The 16,198-nt window shown below is 50.9% G+C and overlaps 1 protein-coding gene and 1 long non-coding RNA gene across 3 annotated transcripts in view; one reads left to right on the top strand and one right to left on the bottom strand.

Moving 5' to 3' along the window:
• SSH1 (slingshot protein phosphatase 1) overlaps positions 1-14,741 on the top strand; it is a 35,685-nt gene extending 20,944 nt beyond the window's left edge. For both annotated transcript variants that reach the window (XM_035565756.2, XM_050714293.1), the window contains 10 exons: positions 515-583; positions 1,012-1,077; positions 2,375-2,569; positions 2,823-2,916; positions 4,331-4,459; positions 5,598-5,644; positions 6,918-7,064; positions 7,751-7,951; positions 8,910-9,531; positions 9,991-14,741. In XM_035565756.2, the coding sequence (XP_035421649.1) occupies positions 515-583; positions 1,012-1,077; positions 2,375-2,569; positions 2,823-2,916; positions 4,331-4,459; positions 5,598-5,644; positions 6,918-7,064; positions 7,751-7,951; positions 8,910-9,531; positions 9,991-11,268 (2,848 nt within the window). In that variant the 3' untranslated portion in view covers positions 11,269-14,741. The remainder of the gene's footprint in view (positions 1-514; positions 584-1,011; positions 1,078-2,374; positions 2,570-2,822; positions 2,917-4,330; positions 4,460-5,597; positions 5,645-6,917; positions 7,065-7,750; positions 7,952-8,909; positions 9,532-9,990) is intronic.
• LOC118257619 (uncharacterized) lies at positions 14,693-15,614 on the bottom strand. Its single transcript, XR_004781648.2, has 2 exons — positions 15,499-15,614; positions 14,693-15,218 (listed from the first exon to the last, which is right to left on the bottom strand). It is a non-coding gene; the product is annotated as an uncharacterized LOC118257619 (long non-coding RNA).
• Between the last annotated feature and the right edge of the window lie 584 nt (positions 15,615-16,198).

The following is a 16,198-nucleotide window of genomic DNA, read 5'->3' as shown; positions in this document are numbered from 1 at the left end:
GCGATGAAGTGCAAACTGAACACACAAGCCTTTGAAAGGCCCCTGGGGTCCTCTTTGGAGAGGGCAGGCGGCTGCTCTGCCACCTACCAAGGCTTGCTTTCTGCCTCGCTGCAACCTGAATCTCTGCAGCCAGATCGCTGGGATCTGCTTTTATATCCTGCTAGGGAGCTTCCTTGCACCGAGCTTAAGGACGTGATGAGCTTACGAGCAGGAAAGGTGATGGGGAAATACTGCAGTGCTTTCTGGCAGGCTGTGTGGGGGAAGAGAAGAGCTGGGGATTCTTATTCCTGGTTCTCCAGCTCAGCGGAGCAATCAGCATGCTAACGTCAGAGTAGACCTTTAGACTTCAGTTGCCGGTCTCCTTGTGTGTTGTGCATTTGATGGCCTACGATATTACGAGGAATTACTAGAGCAAGGCTTGAGGATTTTAAAAATTAACGAGTATTAATAATTGAGGATATTGACATGACCGCATTGTGGCCTATATTTAACATCCTTAACATTTCTCTTCCAGTAAAAGCTGCACTATAGGAATGGTTCTTCGTCTGTGGAGTGATACTAAAATCCATCTTGATGGTGATGGGTAAGAAACCACATTAAAAGGATAGATGTGAATGTCTTTCCCTTCTGGGGGCTGCTTTAGGAGAGATTCTCTATCACTGTGCAAATGAAGTTCCAATTTTGAATTCATATCTGCAGGTTTTTTATTCAGACACTGAGGTTTTTTTGCCCTCAGACTGCTCAGTGGAACCTGTAATACCCAGAAAATGTTTTCTGAAATCCTGCTCAAAGGGTGGAGCTCCCATTCCTGGCAGCGTACAGCAGGGAAAGGTGTCCGCTTGCCATTTTTGGGAGGGAAGATGCTGGAAAATCAGTGATAGAAATTCTCATCCTTGATTTTTTTTTTTTTTTGAGTGCTCTTGTAGCTGTCTTGCATTAGCTGTTTGTAGAGCACAGCTTGAGATGCAGAGAAGAGCAGTTTGTGACTCTTTTTTTTCCCCTCTCTTTCAGTGGCTTCAGCGTGAGCACTGCAGGGAGAATGCACATCTTCAAGCCAGTGTCGGTGCAAGCCATGTGGTATGGATGCTAATTAGCTTTATTGAAAAAGAGACTCTCATTTCTGTGAATAAATTAAAAACAAATAAACAAACTGCATTTTAGCATTCTCCATAACTGGAATTCAGTGAGCTGAAGCAGAGTTGCTGCTTCCCTGTGTCAGCTGGTAGCAATACTGTAAAGGGACTCTGGGAGTAGATGTGAAAACAGCATCTTCTCCTGCTTCTGTTTGGAGCAGCTGCATGCTCTTTAACACAAGGGTGATGGGAAATGGCACTAATGAAATGTATAAACACAAAAGCCCAACTTGAATTCATCAGGCTGCAAACCCAGTCTTTCCTCCCTGTGCATACTTTTCTAGCTGTCTGAAGGAGTCTCACAACCATTGCCAATCTGATGGCATTTCCAGTTCTCTGCCTCGTTGCTGGGGCTCCTGCCGCGTGGAAACTTTCCGTGCCACTCTGCGATCGCACTCACCTTTCAGCTCCTGTCACCCCTCCCATGTGCAGGGATTCCAAAACACTGAAGCAGAGAGGGCTGAATCAGCAGCGGCTGTGCCAGCAAATGCCTTCTTGAAGAGGCTGCTACCCTGCCCCAAACAGAACATGGCTCTTGGCCTGGGCAATGTGCTGGCTCCTGTCAGAGCCTCATGAGATCCTACTCCTTGGGGCATGTGATAGGAAAAAGATACAGATGTAGAGAAGGGTGACGTGCTAGGGATGATTTGGTACAGAAACAGGTGAAACTCTTGTTCCTGTCGTTTTTGAGCTCAGCCCCTCCTGTTGGCAACCTTAGATGTGGTTAATGGCTTCACTACAAGTACATCTTCAGAGCAGAGACTTTTAAAAAAAAAAAAAAAAAAAAAAAGGAAAAAAGGAGGGAATGAAGGAAAAAGTAACGGTAGAATTTACAAAAACAAATGACCTGATTTGGCCCTGTCCCTGGAGCGTGTCAGGGGCCAAGAATGCTGGTAAATATGCATTTGACTCCTTGCTGAAGGTGGTTTGAAAATTGTCCGTATTCTTTATTTTTCTTGGGTCTGGCTTTACAAGTTAGCTAATGATTAGATCCCAGAGTGGCTTGTGCCTTGTGCTTGCCTGTTAATCAGGAGAAAATGTCAGCCTCTGCCTCAGCTCAGCTCTTAGAAGGCCTCCAAGGTGCCTTCTCTGAACTCTGATACAATAAAGTTGCTGCTCTCAGAAAGCAAACTGCAACAAGCAGTGGTGAAAATCTTTTCCCTCAGTGAAAATCAGTTGAGATCCTGCCCTCTCTATGTTTGTTGCTCACGTCTGCACAAATTTGTTCTCCAAACTTGCAGGTCTGCTTTACAGATCCTCCATAAAGCCTGCGAAGTTGCAAGAAGGTACAACTACTTCCCAGGTGGGATGGCCTTGGTCTGGGCCACGTACTACGAAAGCTGCATCAGCTCCGACCAGAGCTGCATCAACGAGTGGAATGCAATGCAGGACCTGGAGTCCACCCGCCCCGACTCTCCAGCTCTGTTTGTTGACAAGTCAGTTCTCAGTTTTGCTAGACAAAGTTGGCTTAGCTCAGAAAAGAAATCTCACCTTCTCCCTTTTGTTCCCCTGGCAGTTCATTTCCTTTCTATTCATAAATATCTTCAAATGTTTTTCTTCCATTATTCTGGTCAAGTTGCTTTTAATGCAAGTCCTTCCCACCATCCCTCTGTCCTGTACAAGTTGCGTCGTCTCTGGAGAGCATGTTTACAGCTCAGGAAGGAGACCTCCTCTCTGCTTACCTTCCAGGCCAACTGAAAGGGAACGAGCAGAACGGCTCATTAAAGCCAAACTCCGGAGCATCATGATGAGCAAAGACCTGGAAAATGTGACTTCAAAGGAGGTAAATATAAAAATTCCTGCTACCTAATTCTTCCTGCTAGGCTCCTTTTCCAAAGAGTGCTGTACTGACAGAGACACCAGATGACTGGGTGCCACTGGCTTTAGAGGCTGTATTTCCAATTGACCCTTGCAGATTTTACTCTTTGCTGTACCTCTGTTTCTCTAGCAGGTAAAACAGGGTAATACCAGTATCAGAGTGTATTTTTCAAGACCTTGGTAACAAGTATGTGACTCTCAAAGTGTAAGGTGTCTGATCTTTGCCAACAGAGTGGCATCCGAGTTGATCCTTGCATTACAGCTGCTTGTAGCTGATGCCAGGCATGTCCAAGGAATGAATTTGCAGTCCCTTACTCCTCAGTACATCCTTGTGAATTACACAAGCCAAGGTAGCACTCTCAAAAGATGCAGTTGGTGGGTTCAGCCCTCACCAGTGTGAGTATACACGGCTGTTTTAGATGAGTATCCTGGACTTCACTTGCTCAGGGACAGCACAGAGCAAATGGTGCGCTAAAAACAGCGTCTTTATCTTTGTTGGCTTCATCTTAAGGTTTTATTTTCTTTGTTCCTGAACAATGTCAGAGAGGCATACAGGCAAAACTTTGCTCGTGTGTCTCTGGATGAAGAATCACAAGTCAAGGCTAAAACTAGTTTGGATCTGTCCCACAGGGTGATGCAAATGGCTGCATCCGCAGTGCAGGCATTCTCAAAGCAAATGGTAATAGTTCTTTTTGGGTTCAATTTTTGTTTGTTTTGCAAGGAAGGCTGTTAAACTGCAGGGCTTTCCTTCCTAGAGCTTAGCACTGAAGGGTTTGGATGCATTCTTGTGTAACAGCAGCATTACAAGCTGTAGGCGTAAGCTGAGAACTCGTCTGTCTGTCTATGTATTCTTAACTCTTGGTGCAGTCAGGATGGTATGATTTTTTTTTCCACCATTTTCTAAGGTGGGTTCAACAAAGCTGTGTTGCTTTGCGTGACGCCTTCTTGAAGCTGAGGTGCAGTGAAAGGACTGTACGTCTGTCTCAGGACATTTTGAAAAGGGGAGGCTTTTAGAAAGCTTTCTCTTCACCAGTATTGCCAGTGTTCACTTCTTGCGCCTAATGGGCTTCTTATTTGTTTCTTAGTTGTTCTCCAGGGTCTTGTTTTTTTATTTCAAGTTTTTTTTTAAGAAGCAGGTACGTCAAAAATTGTTTTGTACCTGGATGTTATCTGAAGCTTTCTTCACAGATCTTAAATTTGTGGGCCTAACATGCTTGGAGAGAGATGCCATGTAGTGGGATTCCTTGTCTCCAAAAGGTCAAATCCCTGCTGCTGTCTTTAATGAAGTACAGAAAAAGTATTTTGTAGAGGAGTGCCAATAAATGTTTCCATTGAACAGACGTGATTCTAGGTGGCATCCTTTGTTTTCTGCTCTGCAGATACGAAATGAGCTGGAGAAACACATGAATTGCAACTTGAAAGAATTCAAGGAATTTATAGACAATGAAATGCTGCTTATCCTGGGTCAGATGGACAAACCGTCTCTGATTTTTGATCATTTGTATCTGGTAAGTTGCTGTAATAGGAGCTCCAGATGAGCTGGAGACTCAGTGGGAGTGAGCTGACAAGTCGGGGGCTCAGGGGGATCTGGATTTGGCGTCAAGGCTGAATTGTGCAGTGTGAGCAAAAGATTACAGCCTGCTATCCAGCCCTCCATGCGGAATACTCGAGGAGTCATGTTGCTTGTAAAACCAATGATTATATTATATTTTTATCAATGGAGATAATTTGAAACGAACGAAGGGATCTAGCTGTGAGTGCTGCCCTGTGTGACAATTGTTCGCTTTTTGACTCTGGGGAGGGTCACTACATTGGTTTTCTCAACAGAGCCTATCAAGTTGTGTATGCGTGGCCAAAACTACAAAAAGAACAAGGCTGAAGGTGATGTGGGTGATGTGCTCTTCGAGTTTTATGCAAAAGGTGTGCGTTGTGCGTAATCTCTTGCCACTAGATGGTACTGCAAGCAAAACCAGGCGCTGCCATCTGGAACAAAGACTTGCTTGAGATGAGCACATTTGTGCCCATTATGTTTGGGTCACTTCTAGTTTGTTTTTCCTGGAGAGAGTCAGAGGAAATGTTGATGTTTGGGGGCAAAAACCTGCTTTTTTAAACCCTTTCTAGCTTTTCATTTTGTGGATAGGGTGAGATCCAAGGTGAGTGACCACCCCCAGAACTTTCAAGATTTGCCTCGCTTCTCAGATACCTGTGATCACAGTCATGCCACGTGTAATTACTTGTTACTTGTCTTTCTCTGCACTATTTATCTCTGTGGTTAAAAATCCAGAGTGTCCGGGCCACAACGACATGGGATAAACTGTCTCTGACTCTCGTGTCATGCAGGATTTTTTCCTGCACAGCCCCTGTGCCTTGTTGTCCTTAATTCTTCTGATTTCAGAGGGACTGGGAACTGTCCTCGTGCTGCATTTGAGGATGAGCCTGGGTGGGCTGCTAAAGTAATCCAGGCAGCATCCTGCATTCCCCACAGCTTCCCGAAACTGGTGTGCTAACTGTGCCCAGAGGCTACTAGCAGTATTTCAGTTGACAGCTAAGGAATGAATATTGCTGAGGCTGGGGCACTGCAAAATCTTAGAAAATGGGGAGGGTCTCGGGCTCCTTTGAAACGTGACTTACCTGTGGCTGTTGCAGGGGTCAGAGTGGAACGCCTCTAACCTGGAGGAGCTGCAGGGCTCGGGGTGAGTACCGCTCCTTTCGGGCTCTGAATCCTCCAGTCCTTTGGGTCCATTCCTAGCAATGTGGGTAACTGATCATCGGGACCTTGATTAGGAAGTCTTTCCTAACTCATTTCCATCACAGGGGGAGTGGAAATAACAAAACTTTTCATTTTTGAAGTGTATCAGGATGTCTGGCACACACACACGCACACACAAACACACAGTCCCCAGCGTGTAGCAGCCAAGTGTGTAACGGACGCACGTACTGTTGTGTCAGATGTGAGCTCCTGCAGGCTGTGGAAGAGCAATTACAGCGCTGCGTTTAGGAAAAACTCTATCGAAATGGAGCAGAACTTCCTGGGGATGAGCAAGCTCCGTCTCACCTGCCCAGACAGGCAGCTGCAGGGCTGTCTTTCACCACGCTCTCATCACCGCGCCGCTTCTTGGCATGACTTACTTTCACGCTTTTTGGACGAGTGAGAGTTTCACAGCGTATAAATATCTGCTGCTTGCCCAAGGCATGCACCAACCCTGACATGAGAAACTGAAAACTATTGCTCAAGAGCATGACTAAAAATGTTTTAGTTCGGAGTCCTTGGGAACAGATGTCTGAACATCTTTAAGCAAGGAAATCGACCAGCATGTTAATACTTCTGCTCTGTGGTGAGGGTATCGTGACGTGCAGTGTCCAAAAGTCAAAGCTGGACGAATTCTGAAAGAAACATCCTGTGCCCTTGATTTGTCTGAATGGTGTAAAGTAATAAATCAATATGGGCACTCATTCTCCCAGGGTACATCGTAAACCTTGCTGTAATATTTGGCAGGAATCAGGGGATACCATGTGACTATTATTTCATATTTTTGATCAGAAAGAAGAGAAAAGGTTGGTTTCATAGTTAAAGCCTGCAGTTGAACATTGTGATTCCTGGGTTCTCTTCCCAGCTTTTGCCCAAGTGCAGTTGCACTTCTGGGATGCTGAAGTAGAAAGTGTGCAGCAAACAGCGGGGAGTTTGAGTAGGTTACAAAGCCTTGGCAGATGGGCTAAAACAAACTTCTCCCTCTCGTGCTCCCGGTCTTGCTTTGTTGAATGGGATATGCTGGTAGTGAGAGACGAGTGACTGGACAGGCCCTGCATGTCATGTGTGCGATTTGTCATAATCTGTCCCGGGAGATCAGGATTAAGGCTGTAGATAAAATCTTACAGCTCACGTTTTGTCAGGTTTCATGGACTTCATGTGTATTGGTTCCCGTTTCGTGACCATGGTGGTTCATCTCTAATTTTCGTTCTCCACAGCATTGACTACATTTTGAATGTGACCAGGGAAATAGATAACTTTTTTCCTGGTTTGTTCGCCTATCACAACATCCGGGTGTACGACGAGGAGACCACAGACCTCCTGGCTCACTGGAACGAGGCGTATCACTTCATCAACAAGGCCAAGTAAGTGGGCTGGGAGACGTGGCTTAGTGTGAGAGCACAGCCGAGCCCCAGCAGAAACTGCTTCAGGTCTGGGTGACGAGAGTGACACCGTGCCCTGCGTGCTGGACCCTCCTGAAGCCACACCACAGCTGAAGGTGGCAACTGGGCTTTTGTGTCACATCTTTTCCCAGGGGTTTTCTGTGTCCCTGGAGCTTCCGTGTTCTTTGTCTCTTCCGGCGCAGGCATTAACCCGCTCCTAGCCTACGGTTTTTATTTATTACTATTATTTTGTCTTGCTTCCAAAAGGAAACGAGGACATTTCCTCTGCTTGAGGTGTTCTGGAAATATTCCAACACGTGTCCGTGTTGGACTAGCCCAAGAGATGGTGACAAAGCCCATGAAACACTGCTGGGCCTTTATACTCGGGTTGTTCCTGCTTATTCCTGCGCCCAAAGACTTGAGCAGGCAGGCAGGGGGCTTCGTGGTGGTCTCTGAAATGGTGGCACGGCTGAAGCTGCCCTTCTCTACCTCTTTATTTTTCTGGAGCAGGGTTCTTCTCCTGGCCACCTTAGTCCAAAACGTTTCTCACCTACTTAGCTAAGGCGTTAGGGTGGTCAGGAGGATGAAGTACCGCCCCTCTGCCATTTAAATGCTAACAACAGACAAAATAACCACAAAGATGAGACACTGTCCTTTTTGTCCTGCAGGAAGAATCACTCCAAGTGCCTGGTGCACTGCAAAATGGGCGTGAGCCGGTCGGCATCTACTGTTATAGCTTATGCAATGAAGGAATTTGGCTGGTCACTGGAAAAGGCTTACAATTACGTGAAGCAGAAACGCAGCATTGCAAGACCAAATGCAGGCTTCATGAGACAGCTTTTGGAATACGAAGGCATTTTAGATGCAAGGTAAGGTGACAATGAATGGAGAGGTGGCTTGCAGGAAATAAAAGGACCTGGTTGTAGGCAGCGCCTCTGGTGTTTCAGTATATCACAGAATATTAGTGGAGTTCCATGGATTTCTGTTCAGGCAGTAGGTTCCTCTGCCACTGAGCACAACATGTGTTGCAATACAAAGACGGTGACAGAGCGTGCATGGTGGAGCAGTCTGAAGGCAGACCACCGTCCAGAGGGTTCCCCTTTGAAGGGCAGATGCAGAAGCCTGGGCTAATTGTGCTTTTCTAAACCTTTTCTGTGCCAGGCCTCCGCGGATGGAAATTAGCTGTCTTCTAGGGAGATCTGCTCTGGTTTAATTCATCGAGGGTTTCTCTGTGCTTGGGAAGCGTGTTTGTACTTCTCAGCAGCCAACACTGTTCAGCAAAACATTGTTCTTGTTTTATGAGGCAGAACTGAGCTCAGGCAGTGTTGGAGGCACATCGTTCGCAGTTCTGGGTGACCATGCCAATCATGAGGCTTTGTCACTGCAAGCGCTGCAGTCTCTAATAAGGGTTTCTGCATGCTCGACTTGGCCTCTGCTCTAGTGGGGAAAGAGGAGGCAAATTTTCACTCTGGTTCAGCAGAAACTGTGCCGTGAGATGTGGAGAGGTGTTGGTTCAGGGCATTTTGCGCTGGCAGACGTCTCTGTTCCCGTCGTGTGTGTGGTGCAGGGCCCTGCCAGGAGTCGTCTGAGCCAAAGAGATGGTGGAGTAGGCAGGCGTGATGGGCAAAGTCCTGATGCTAGAGATGGCTTTGCGTGGATGGGAATGCAGGGCTGCATTTGCCAACCAGCCTGGCTGTTCGGGGTTGTGAATCTTCTCCATGAGGAGAGAGGGAGGGATGCTCCTGCAGCCGAGCAGCCTTCAGCTTCTGCCGTGGCTGTCAACAGCAGCTTAACTGTTCTCACTCGTCTCTCTGTCCTTTCCCCCAGCAAGCAGCGCCACAATAAGCTGTGGAAGCAGCAGGCAGAGAGCAACCTCCCTCAGAACACAGACGGCAGCACGGGCTCAGGAGACTTCTTACTCGAGAGCTTAGACGTCGACCTCGAAAACCGCCTGGCTGACCTGGACACCCCTTCGCAGTCGGTGTACCTGGACAACCGAGCCGGCCCAGAAGTGCCTGTGGGGTATAATTACTGCTTCCGCCGCCTCTCGGACACGCTGCTGGAGAACAAGGTGCCCGGTGAGAGGGAGAGCTTCTTCCACGTGGAGGAGCTGGAGCGGGACGCGCTTGCGGAGCGCGCCACCTCGCTGGTGAGGCAGCCTCCGTCCGTGCCTTCGGAGGGGAGGCCGGAGGTGGCGAAGGGCCTGGAGACAGTGGAGGCGCTGTCGGAGCTGAGCGGTTTCCAGGAGGTGAAGAAGAAACTGGACTTCAGCCCCCGGAAGGCAAGGCTGGTGCTGGGCCCCGGGGAGCCAGGGGAGGATGGTATCAGGGAGGAAAACCCAATGGAGAAGTGGAAGCGTCGTTTGTCCATGCACAAGGAGGAGAGCAGGCTTAATAGAGAGAACTTGAATAACAACAACAGCAAAAGGAGTTGCCCAGAGGATTTTGAGGTGCGTATGGAGTTGAAACGTAGGTGATTAGCATGGCTGACTCTACTGCAAGTGAAATTGCTCTTCTCATCTTCATAGCACAGTTTCATTTGACTTGGATAAAGCCTTTCATTCCATGATGAGCTGCTTCCTTTTCGAAGTGCTTCTGAACATGGCTTTGCTTGCCCAAGCTATGGATTTAGATGCCAGAGAGAGAGCACACAGGTGTGAGTGCACTGTAAACTGCTTTGGGCAACTTGCTTGCATGACCATCGCTCGAAACGGTAGGTATTCTTCCACTGAAAATGTTGTCTGCTGGGAAAGTACGTGGCTTTTGTTCCTGCTGCAGGGCCTGAAGAGAAGTGAAATGGGCTTCCTTTCAAAGCTGCCTAGCTGTAAATGTGTGTTACGATCTGTGCCTCTCGCTCTGCCGATGTGCTTTCTGCTCACATTTACCTGTACCCGTTTTCTTTCTTGCAGCACGATGCCGTATTTGGGATCCTCAGTAAAGTCAAACCTCCCTATCAGTCTTGTGCTGACTGCATGTACCCCTCGGCCAGTTTGTCTCCCGACTCCTTCGGGGAGCAGTGCGAGAAGCTGAACCCCGGCTCTGCGCGTCACAGCTCCACCATCTGCACGCAGCCAGCCCTCCTCTCCCACATCCCCTCCGGCTTGGCAGACCACCTGCCCAGCAAGGCGCGCGCAGAGGAGGTAATCAGAACTAAAAATAACGAGGCTCCGCTTCCTCTGTCAGCGGGAACTGGCACTTTGGAAGCTGGTACTTGTAAATCAGTGGCTGATCAGCAGTGCAGCGTTTCAGAGAAAGGAAAGGATGCACCAAAAACCCCGGTCAAAACCCTGCAGCCCAGGAGAAACTCACACTGTGACAAGAGCCTCCTTAGTGCAGAACTGGTGAAAGAAGAGTCTCTAGCCAGAAAAGACAGCAAACCCACCAAGGATCTGAAGTACATGCTGTTCAGTAAAGACTTGGAAAAGCCGACTGCAAACAGTTACTTAATGCAGCATCAGGAGTCTCTCATTCAGCTGCAGAAAGCGGGCTTGGTCAGGAAACATACCAAAGAACTAGAGCGGTTGAAAAGCCTGCCCTCAGATGCCTCGTCCCTGCTCAGAGAGGGCTCCCTGAGCAGGGCTGAGCCCAGCATCGTGGAGGAAAGCGAAGCCCTGATTTCACATCACGGCCTCGTCCCTCTTCTGAGACCAACACCGTTGATACCTGAAGATGCCGAAAACGAAGTGAAGTTAGAGGTCAAGCGCTTGCTGGAGGGGATTTCTCAGAAAACCTCCACGCCGGTCGTGTGCAGGTTGGAGCACACGAGCAGCTTCACCAAGGACTTCCTGAAGACCATCTGCTACACCCCCTCGTCCTCCCGGAGCTCCAACCTGACGCGCAGCTCCAGCAGCGACAGCATCCACAGCGTGCGGGGCAAGCCCGGCCTGGTGAAGCAGCGAACTCAGGAGATCGAGACCCGGCTGCGGCTGGCTGGTTTGACTGTTTCGTCTCCTCTGAAAAGGTCCAATTCCCTCGCCAAGCTGGGGTGTCTTAACTTGTCCTCTGAGGACTTGTCCAGCGACATGGACGTGTCAACCATAACGGACTCGAAAGAGGCCGTTTCCAGCGAGTCTTCCGTGCTCTGTGAGCCACAGCCCACTCCGAGGAGTGCGGATGCCAGCTCCAAGCTGGCAGCGAAGCCAGCTGTCGGAAACTTGAAGAATACGCTTTGGATGGGCAAAAGTTGATGCCTTCTGTGGGGGGAGTAAGAGGGAGGCTGGATTTCTGGTTTCTGTTGGTTTTTTTTTTAAGGCGTTTATTCATTGCACCGATGCAGTTTTATCATCTGACTTGCAGTAGTTCATCTGATGCCGCCTCTTCTTCCCCTCCGTGTACTCTTCCGTGGGGAGAAAAAGAAACGTGATGGGTCATGATGAATGGCACAAGGGAAAATAAAATGTATTGCATGGCTTAGAAGAGGACTGTGTGTGAATTGCCTGTTGTCCTGCAGGATGCTATTTCTAGTACTGTTTGCCAAGTATAATAATGTGGTGTTGTGCGTGTGTCTATATATAGATAGATACTTACATCTCTTCATCTATCTATATATATAAAATGCTGAAATGCTCCGTTTCAAAGTCTCAGCAAAATAATTAGTCATGACTTTTTTTTTTTTTTACAGAACAAACACAAGTCTCTACTAAAGCAAGCGCTTGTGGAAAAATCCTTAAAATGGTGACATGAACACTACCTCTGTTCTTTTAGTCTTGGTTTGTTTTTGTTTTTTTTTGTTTTTTTTTTTTTTGAGGCTTTTCCCACAGTGCTTACCATTGACCGAAGGTATTCCCTTACTGTTAACTGTAAAGTCCCGGAGGAGTGGAGACGGGCTTTACTGCACTGAGTGCTCTCGTCATGTGAAGGAGTGTAAAGCTGTGTTCGTATCGACGGTGTGACCTGCTGGCGTTAGTCCCTTGCTGCGTGACCAGGTGAATTGTCGTTGTCTCATGTCGGTGACGGAATGGCATCCGGACTGTGTTGCTGTCGGAGGCTTGTGCTCGCGTGGAGAGGTGTCTTGTTCTTTGGGTGTTCTTGCTGTCGTCGTGGTTTGTGATGTCCCAGTAATAATGACGAGCCTGGCCAGTAAGTGACTGTGGACCTTAGTGAAGCTTTGTGTGGTGCTGTGTCGGCGGTGGGGACCCTTTGGTCAGGCTGTCGGTGGCACGCGATGCCTGGGGAGGAGCGGTGGCTCTCCCGGTGCCCTGTGCACTGAAACCCCAGCAGGCAATAGGTGAGCGTGCGTCTTCTGCAATGAGTGCTGTTGTCCTCGGATGAGGATCAGTTCCTGTGCCCTCGCTTTCCCAGCAGGCTGTGGCAGTGGGGAAACTCCCACGGTGCTGCCAGGGGGTGAATCCTGCTCTTCCCTGGGGGCGCACAGCCCGTGGGACACGCAGGGTTTGGGGGCCCAGCACAGGGCAGCGGCACAGCAGGGTGCTGGTTCCACCTCCCCGAGCAGCCAGAGCTGTGCAGGGTGGTTAAAGAACATTGGGTTCCTCCCCGCGGTACTCTGCAGCTGCCCGTCGGGTGAGGCTGCCAAAATTACGGCTTCGCTCAGGTGGGATTTGGCCACTGGAGGGCAAGTCCTGGCTCAGAGACCGTGCTGCCTCCTCCATCGCCCCGGACCCGCTGCCAGCGCGACCTGCGAGGCTGACTCAAAGGCTGCGTCCCCGGGAGGGCCCTGCAGACCTGGGCACGAGCCTCGGGCTTCAGGCCTTGAACATCAAGCAGAAAAACGGGCTCACTGCGGAGAGACCGGAGCAGTGAAGGTGAGGGAAGAGCTCGGGAAGCACACAGGGGATGTGCTCCCAGTGCCGGGGCTCCCCACGTCCCCCCCAGAACCGTGACAGCTGCCCGCTCCTTCAGGGCCGTAGCTTGAAGCAGGCCTGGGGGTCAAAACAGACCTCAGGGGTCGGGGCTGGCAATCCGATGTGTCTGCTCGTGAACGCGCAGGCTGGGAGCGTGAGCTCCAAACCTGTACAAGCGCTGTCGAAGCCGTTCTTAAAAATCCCCTCGTTGAGGTGAGAGAGGAAGCAGGACTGCAAGCCGTCATTCTGAGCCTGTGTTAATCAGAAACAATGCCTTGAGAAAGGGAGCCGTGTCTTACTGCCCTAAAACCCAGAACTAACTTCTTTTTCCTCAAGTAGAAGACCCCACTCTTTTATATTAACAGTGTAAGGAATTACGGGGACTGGGAATCAGTAAATAAGCGTCCCTCTGTAAGGAGTCTTAAATTTCATGGACGTTTTAAAAGGCACGTTTCCTATTGTCCCGTGAAAGGTGCTTGGAAGTGGAAGCCCGACGGGAGGGAGCCCTGGAGGAGATGCGCGAGTCCTTGCCTTGTTTAGGGTGGGAAAACGGGGGCTCATTTTTGGAGCCTGACCTTCCCCCGTGCTCAGTGTCTGCCCGAGGTGGCCTGGCCCTGGGGGCTGGCAGTCGTATCGGTGTTGCTGTCCGTGTCTATACCGGACTCTGATGCCTGCTGGGTGGCAGAGGACGGGCAGCGGGGGGGCCAGGGCTCTGCCTGACGCCTGCAGGCTCCGTGCAGCCACCCAGGGCCCGTTTCGGTGCTGTGCTCGGCTCCGGTCCCAGCACACCCGGCGGCCTTGAGGCTTGCAGAGGCCGCTCGCGTGGTCGCTCGTGTTCGACACCGCGCGTTTTTGCCAGCTCCTTTCCCAGCCCTGCGGACACCTTCCTGCGCTCCCCATTGCTGCCCGGCCAGGAAAGAAGCAGGGGCTCGGCTTTGAAGAAGCTCGGAAAGACGCCCTTAGCTGATGCAAGCGAACACGTTCGTTTCCTTCCTGTTTTCCCGAGTGCCTGCCAAGCCCCGCTGCGCACAAACCGCGGCGCGGTGCAGCACGGACCGCTGCTGCCGCTGGAGCCCGGCGGTGCCACCGATGCCCCCGCGCAGCCTTTGTGCGGCACGACGCCGTCGGGCAGGGGCGTAGCTCAGGACGAGCTGTGCTCGTGGCCAACGTGCGCCAGAAGCACTCGTGTGCCATTTCGGGGGGGGGGGGGGGGGTTGTAGCCAAACCTGACGCTCGCAGACTACGTTAGATTTGTTGCATGAGAAGGTAGATGTCTTTTGTTCCTCTTCCATGTATCGTAATTGTTCTTTTACAATTGAGTGCCTTAAGAATAGTTTACAAATACTGTGTATTTATGCTGAGCTGTTAAACTCTGCTGTTTGCTGTTCATTTTTTTTGGTGCTTTTGGTGTATCCGGTGGCAGTGAGACCGTTACCACTTCCTCACGTCGACCTCCCAGCCCGCAGGGCTCGGCGCTGCTCGATGCTTCCCTTCCGCCTGGCTCAGAGCCACGACAAGGCAGCGCCGTGCGCGGTGCCCCCGTTTATCTATGCATTGTTTATCGAAGCGCAGAAATGGGGGGGTCCGGGGGTGCTCAGCCAATTGCCGGGCATGGCCCCAATCCGGCCCCATCCCGACAGAAAACCCCAAATGCACAAAACTGGCACCTTATTTCCAGTCCGGGCGTTGTCGGTCCGTGTGATGCCCGTAGGCATCCTGCCCGTCCCACGGGGTTGGCCCGGCAGCGGCCGCAGGCAGGAGAGGGGTGGGTGAGTAACGTGGAGCTGTCCCAGTGCATTGCTGTACTCTATGATAACAGTGTTCCTTTTATTTCATCGTATTTCTTAATTCTGGTTTTATATTTAAATACGCAGTATCTTTTGTACTGTACGTTCGCGGTAGGGGATGCATAATGCACTTTTTTTTTTTACTTTGGTTTGTAAAAATGTACTGTATATTTTATGTGCTTCTCGTGAGAAAAATAAACTTTTTTTTTTTCCTTTTACAAATGTGGTTTGCAGTGGTTTTGGGGGTGGGGAAGGATCAGCCCGACCATGGGGAACGGTGGGGTGGAAAGAGAAGGATGCGACCAGTGCAAAATGTCCGAGCAGCAGCCGCCCCCTGGCTCCCATCTCCCCTGCCCTGTGAAATCTCTTCCCAGCTGTGCTCCCGGCTGCTTCCTTTGGGTCCTGGCTCTCTTCTTCCACCCCGAAGGCCCGATTGGGAGATGCCTTTGTCCCTCTTGGTTGTGTCCTTGCCGTGCTGGACGTGTTTTAGCTGCCCTGCTGGGACGGCGAGCAGCACAGAAGCGCGCCCGGGTTGTGGCATGGGCTCACCTTGCAGGTTTTTTCAGGGGAAAAGGGAACAAAATAGAAATAGGCTTAAATCCCGGAGACAGAAGCAGAACAGAAATCAGTATTTCCCCGTCCAGCCTCGTTTCAGAGCCCCAGGCTGGCTCTGAGGACCCCCAGGGAGCGAACGCTGGCAGCAGAGCAGTCACACAACAGCGACGCCTGCTCCGTGCCGAGCCGGCCCCGCGCAGCGCGGGGAAAGGACTTATTTGGAGAGGGGACTCGGTGCTCCGGCAGCGCCGGGGGCTCTGCAATCCCCACCGACCTGCCCGACGCTCTCCTCCGAAAAGCAAAACCCAGCGTGGAAGCCGGGGAGCTGAATCTTCTGCCCCGAGCCGAGCCTGCTGCCGCCCCCCGATCCACCCGGCGCGAGCCCAGCCCTTCCTGGGCATCCACCAAATTTTGCCTTTAAAGGCAAACAGCGAGCATCGGCCTCGCAGCCCTGCGAGGAGTCTTGTTACTGCCCGGGATTGTTCTCGCTCTCGGAGCCGCTTCAGGGAGGAACATGTCAGTGTTTACCTTGGCAGAGGAGCAAGGCGCAGGCTGGGGATGCTCTCCGCTCTTGGCACCCTTTGCTGATTGCCTCAACGAGTTGTTAACCCCCCCCACCAGAAATAATTTGCTTTTCAGGGTTTTTCTGCTTTGGCTTTGGGCAGGCGGCGTCCATCGCCCACCTGCCGAGGGCAGCCGAGCCCCAAGTCCTGCCTGCCCTCCTCACCCCAGTGGCACCAGGGGCAGCGCGGGGCGAGGCGCAGGATCTGACCCCCCTGGCTCTGGCAGCTGGAGCAGGGAAGGAGCCGACGGTTGCTGCTGGCTTTACGCCTCGCTGGTGCTAACGTCCCCGCTCCTCACGTGCACAGGGTGAGGAGCAGGGAGTCCGCAGAGTCATGGGGATGAATTAAATGATTTAGCTTCCCCCCCCCCACCCCCCCGCAGCCCCAGCAGGGCCGGGTGCATGTCACGGG

Source organism: Cygnus atratus, chromosome 17, assembly GCF_013377495.2.
Source record: "Cygnus atratus isolate AKBS03 ecotype Queensland, Australia chromosome 17, CAtr_DNAZoo_HiC_assembly, whole genome shotgun sequence".
In the NCBI taxonomy this organism is placed as follows: Eukaryota; Metazoa; Chordata; class Aves; order Anseriformes; family Anatidae; genus Cygnus; species Cygnus atratus.
Note: the sequence above shows the minus strand (reverse complement) of the source record. Positions and strands in the feature narration are given on the sequence as shown.